The following is a 6,000-nucleotide window of genomic DNA, read 5'->3' as shown; positions in this document are numbered from 1 at the left end:
GAGAAAACTGAGTCAGGCAGAGATTCAGTGACTTGCCTGGGGTCCCACAACCAGTAAGTGTCTGAGGTTGGATTCGAACTCAGGTCTTCCTGACTCCTGGGCCAGTGCTCTATCCACCGCACTACAACAGTGTCTAGGAGTGAGGCAATTGTCATCCTACTGTCCTCTGTCCTCAGTCAGGCTGTATGTAGAACACTATGTTTGGGTTTGGACGCTGAAATTTAATTGGGACATTAAGAAGCAGGACAGAGTCCAGAGAAGGATAAGCAAAATGATTAAATGCCTCAAAGTCAAGCCATATGAGAATGAGTCAAAAGAACTAGAGATGTTTAGAGTGAAGACGAGAAGGCTGAAAGAACATGTTGTTTAGGGAGAACTTGGTAGTCGTCTCCAGGTATTTAAATGGCAAACCATGTGGAAAGGGGCATTAGACTATGAGCTCCTTCAGAGCAGGGACTCTCTTTCGCATACATTTCCCTAGTGTTTAGTACACTGCCTGGCACATAGTAGGGGCTTAATAATGACTGACTTCATAAGATCATTTATTTAGAGGAACAAGGGGGTCTTAGAGATCACTGGGTACAATCAGCTCATTTTATAGATAAGGACACTGAAACCCCCCAAAATTGTAATTTGCCTAAAGCCGTATAGATAGTAAGTGGCACGGTGAGATCTGAAGCCACATTCTTTGAACACAAAATCAGTGCTGTTTCCAATACACCAAGCTGCCCCTGGGATTTGTTCTTCTAGGTCCCACAAGGTAGCAGCTATAATGAGTGCAAGCTTCAGAGAAGCAGATCTGGCCCATCTGGGAAAACCTCCTAACAATTAGAGCCACCCCAAAGTGGAAGAGGCTGCCTTCAGAAATAACTTCCCTCTCACCAAACATCTTCAAGCAAAGATTTCACCACTTATTTTCAAGTACATTATAGAGGGGATTGTTATTCAGGTACGAGTCTGACTGGAAAGCCTAACGCCCCTTCCAACTCTGGGAGCCTCTGTTTTAATGACCATATTGCTTCCTTGATCAAAGACAAATGTGAAGTTCTCAGCCTGCCATTTAAAGCCCTCTACAATCTGGCTCCAACCCACCTTTCCTAGCTTACTTCACACTAATTCCCCTCACAAACTCCCAGTCCCAGATAAAATGGACCAGGGTGGGGAACCTGAGGCCTCCAAGCCACATGTGGCCCTTTAGGTCCTCAAGTGCAACCCTTTAACTGAATCCAAACTTGGATTCAGGACCTAGAGTTTGGATTCAGTCAAAAGGCCTAAGCTGAGGACCTAGAGGGTCACATGTGGCCTCGAGGTAGCAGATTCCCCACCCCTGAACTGGACTATCTGAACCTGACAGTCTCTCTCCTGCTCCAATACATTCCCTTGGGCCAGTCCTCATAGCTATAATGTTCTTCCTGTCTCAAGATCTTGGTTCAGCTCAGGTATAGCCTCCTCCTTGAAACCTTCCCTGATTCTCTCCCTCATATTTCTTTGTATTGAGTTCATTTATGTGTACATGGTAGCTCAACTAGCAGAACATAAACTCCTAGAAGACAGAGGCTTTTCTTTGAGTCTTTCTATTCCTAGTACCTAATACACAGTAGAGGCAGAAGAAGGAATGGGGTTGATCCGAGGATGTTCCTCGAACAATCTGATGAACTTACCAGGAAGGGAGATTTGCCCCAACAGACATCCGGTGGACAGGGCTGAGCATCCAAGTTCCCCAGTCAACTTCTCATCCTTTAAGATGCAGCTTGAATGCCATCTTCTGCATGAAGTCTTTCCTGATCCCTCCAGCTGCTAGTGTCCTCCCTCCTGAACTACCTTGTATTTAACTACTTTGTGTGTGATACAAACATGCATAATATATTTATTTATTCACTTAGCATTTATGCTGCATATCTTTTATATGTACTAGTTAGGATGCAAGTTCCTTGTGAGTAGTGACTGTTTCCTTCTTGGTACTTGTATCTCCAGCACCTTAGCACGGTGCCTGGGACACAACAAGGAGGTTAATCAATACTTGATTGAATGAACTTGGGCTTTTAGGGTGGTGAACCTCTGTTCAAGAATTTTAAAACTATTTTTCTTATAGACAATGGACATGCCCATTTGGTATTCAATTGAGAGGAAAAAATACATCTCCCTATTTAGGTTCAGTGACAGGGGCTGACTCCAAGATGAACTGGTGGTTTGGAGCTACACCTTTGTACCTCCCGGAAGATGGGTTTCACTGATGTGGGCTGATAGGATGTGTTTGGTTTAGACTCTGGAGGACAGGCTTGTCAGAAGAACCACCCTTTTTTGCTGGTGTGAAAAAGGAATCATCTTCACATCACCGTATTCTTTTTCATCCATTTCCTTCTGTCTTTCTTCCCAAGATCCCAGCATGGGTATGTTAAGGGGGTGACTCTCTACCCCTGCCCAGGAGCCTCTGATGACTACATTTCAACAGAAACAACAGGCAAGCTGTATGTGCTTGCCCCATGTGGTCTGTGGAGAGTTTCCATTCAATGCTAGTCTTGGGTCACAGTTAACCCCAAATTCAAGCATCTTTTAATCTGGTTTTGTAGCCCTAGAAGGGGGATTTCCTCCTAAGTAGCATGATACTGGAACCTAGCTTTCTGGACAGGGAAGAAAAATTTCTTGCACAGCATAAGCCCTCAGGGTTGTCCTGAGAGAAACCCCTAAGTTGAAGACTCCTGGAACCCAGTCTTCTTAACAAGAAAATGGGAATTTCCTGATCAACATGCATATTGAAAAGAGATGAGGACTGACCAAGTAAGTGGTCCCCTTCAGGAAGAGTAACAAGGGACTGAAGTTGTGTTCTGGAAAAAGACCTGGACTTCAATCTCCACTATTACCACGAGTTATTGAAATGTTCAGGTCTGCTGAGAAAGGATTGCCTGTGAAGCAGCCCCACAGAGTGTGTCTAGGGAAATGCAGTCCCTTAAAGGCAGGAAGGAAACAAGCTAAGTGCTTTACACATATATTATCTCATTTGGTCCTCACAATAACCTTGTGAGGTAGGTACTATTATTATCCTCATTTTACAGAAGAGGAAACTGAGGCAGAGAGCAGTTAAATGACTTGCCCAGAGTCACATAGTTGTTAAGTGTCTGAGGCCAGGTCTTCCTGACTTCAGGCTCAGCGCTCTATCCACTGCACCACCTCACTGTCTCTACAAAGGATCTCTGTCAGGTGGCATTAGTGCCCCCAAAAAACCCACAATGAATCCCATAACATCTGGTTTTTAGCTCCTATCCCCCTTTTTTATAATGCATCTAAGGATGGATTTATGACTTGGGATTGATTCCTCTGTGAATGTAAAAAAAACTGATAATGCTTTCTAAGGAATGTATCCATGCATGTACACATGTATAAGTAAGTTATGGTAAACTGAAGCCTTTTCTCTCCGATGTTAAGACCTTGATATTCTAGCTGTCCTAGAATCTAGGCTAGTTTTCATATACAGCCTCTCAAGGGAAAGCTATGATTCCCTAAAACAAATAACCTCTTCAAAAGAAAATGACTCAAGGGCATTCTACTTGGCAGTGGCCAAAGTTATTTAAAGATAACAGAGTACCTTTGGGGATTCTCTCTTAGGAGTGCAATCTGTTGCTATGCAATTTCCCTATTTTGCATCACACCCCTAAACTGAGGCATAAGGAAGATCTAGGAAGCTTTTTCCCTATGTCCAAAATTATAATAATAATCATCCCAGTGCAGATGAAAGAGTTTTGGTTTTGTTTTTTAATGGTAGCACACTAGATCTTACAGATAATATTCCAAATCTTAAGAGGAAATAAGAAAGATGACCGTTCTGATCCTACTTCTACCATCTTATCTAGCCAATCATGGCCCTAAAATTACCTGGAAACAAGAAAACATTGAAACATTACTGATGTGTGTCAGAGATGGAAATTTTTCTTTATGAAAAAGGAAACATGGTAAGTAAGCCCTCTTTGGTGTTTGCACCTCATTGGGAGTGCTGTCACTTCCCCCACCCACCATGATCTCTTTGGAAATTGTCATCCCATACTAACTGATAGGAGATCATAGGCTTCTGTGCCACTCATAGAGCTGGTAGAATAGCTTGGCTTGTGCCAAGTCAGTTATTCTCTACTGTCTTTGCATAATTAATTCAATGATATTTTAATGGTGGTCTGTACTTTCATAGAGAAGAAACAAATCCTTCTCAGGTAACACACTAAAATTTTATAGCAAAAGTCCATAGAACATTAGTGTTTCTTTAAAAATTTCTAAGAGTTGTCTATATCTACAAATGCTTTAAGTTATAAATATAACATTTTCCCAGTTTTTTCTAAACTAATATCCATTAATCAGAAGTAGGAAATTGAAGTTAAAAATCTGAAAATAGTTAAATGTATGAAACCTTTTAATTTTCATCTATCACCATCATTGCTAAATAGTCTCTGTACTGAATTGTATTTGTTTCTGGATCAAGTGCAGCAGACAACATTTCTTCCATTTCCTCCTGGGTAAAAGGCTCACCTGGGAATAGATAGGAAAGGAAAAAAATAATTTTAGTTCACAGAATCATAGCGAGAGATATATGATCTAATCTCCAATTCTTTGGTTTCCTTCATTCCTCTGTCTGCCAACGCCAAGCTTAACTGCCTATAGAACCCCATACAATTCTACCTCATTTGTTCTCATGTGTCGAGAGTTTTTCGACAGGGCACTGTGGCATAAAGCGTTCCCTGGCGTGTCACCTATGCCTGGCTCTATCCTGCCCTTTTCTCCTTGTTAGAATCTGGATCTGTCTTCTTTACCTGCTAATAGAGTCTAAGGAAATTGCAGAGCTTCTAATTTCACCTGAAACAACAAGCAAGATATCAAGATATCACTGCCAGAGAAGCTTACGTTAAACAAGGCCGCTAAAATGCCAAAAGATCAAACTGCAACTCCTGTCTGGAAAGGGGATTCAAGAAGTCAGGTTTCAGAAGGCTGTGAATAGAAGGCCACATGGCTTCTGTGCAAATCTGGTTGATGGGGCCGTATCTGAAACTTTTGGATGTGAACATTCTGGCTCTGAAGGTGCCTTAATAAGAACCTGCCATCTTAGACATATGAGGTAATACCAGTGAGAGATGCCACATGACAACCATTTCAAAATGCCTCTCTTTGTCTCAGCTTGGCTCGGTGGATTGTTGCACAATTAAACCAAAAAAGCTGAATGGAGAATCTGTAGGTTTTAGTTGGCTTCAGATAATAGATGTGAGCCATCTGGAAACTGGTTTCACCAAGATGGAAAGTGGCCCTGGGAAGAATTCTGGCAAGACCAGGAACTAATTAAAGTGGTATTCCATACTAATACCAGAGACAAGAATACAGGGATGTGTCCACAGCAGCCCCTGAACACTAGTGGATTGGGTGAAATGGGTCTGAGTTCATTTGCCCTGAGCTGAAGTCACTGCCAATACAAACAGTGTCTTCCAGATTTGACTTGAGTTCACGGTTCTAGAATGATTCAAAGGGGTTTCTGTAAGTCTGCTGGAACAATGTTTTTATTCCCCCCCCCCAAGAATTCAGAGACAATTTAAGCTACATTAAAACTCTTAAAACCTAGATGGAGGTCAATGTCCTCCTTGATGTATTTACATTTATTTAAACTTACCTATTCTTGTAGAAAATAGACAAAGATATACAAAAATATCTGTTACTCATATCAGAACTCCTACAACTGCCTTACTTCTGACTGAGAAAGACTAGACCTACTGCCATGTAAATCTAAGTGGATGTGACCTGAGTCCTAAGGAACTTAGAATAGTAGTCAAATAATTATATGGTCATACCTGACAAGTTGTCATCCAGCCTTTGCTTAAAGACCTCAGGGGAGGGGGAACCCATTACATCATAAGGCATCCCATTCAACTTTGGGAAACTCTTAATTTTTGGTGACTTTCTACCTGACAACAAGCTAAATTTACATCTTTCCGTGTGCATGCCTTTGAGCTAAGCATGGAGACCAAGCTTTTA

General features: G+C 41.7%; 1 protein-coding gene across 6 annotated transcripts in view; it reads right to left on the bottom strand.

Annotated features, from left to right (window-relative positions):
* Positions 1–3,732: 3,732 nt before the first annotated feature.
* DRC8 (dynein regulatory complex subunit 8) overlaps positions 3,733–6,000 on the bottom strand; it is a 105,682-nt gene continuing 103,414 nt past the window's right edge. For 5 of the 6 annotated variants that reach the window (XM_078156273.1, XM_020982103.2, XM_020982107.2 and 2 more), the window contains one exon: positions 3,733–4,512. In XM_078156273.1, the coding sequence (XP_078012399.1) occupies positions 4,397–4,512 (116 nt within the window). In that variant the 3' untranslated portion in view covers positions 3,733–4,396. The remainder of the gene's footprint in view (positions 4,513–6,000) is intronic. The other variant, XM_020982104.2, reaches the window with a different exon arrangement.

Source organism: Phascolarctos cinereus, unplaced genomic scaffold, assembly GCF_003287225.1.
Source record: "Phascolarctos cinereus isolate Bilbo 61053 unplaced genomic scaffold, phaCin_HiC Scaffold_5;HRSCAF=322, whole genome shotgun sequence".
Classification (NCBI taxonomy): domain Eukaryota; kingdom Metazoa; phylum Chordata; class Mammalia; order Diprotodontia; family Phascolarctidae; genus Phascolarctos; species Phascolarctos cinereus.
Note: the sequence above shows the minus strand (reverse complement) of the source record. Positions and strands in the feature narration are given on the sequence as shown.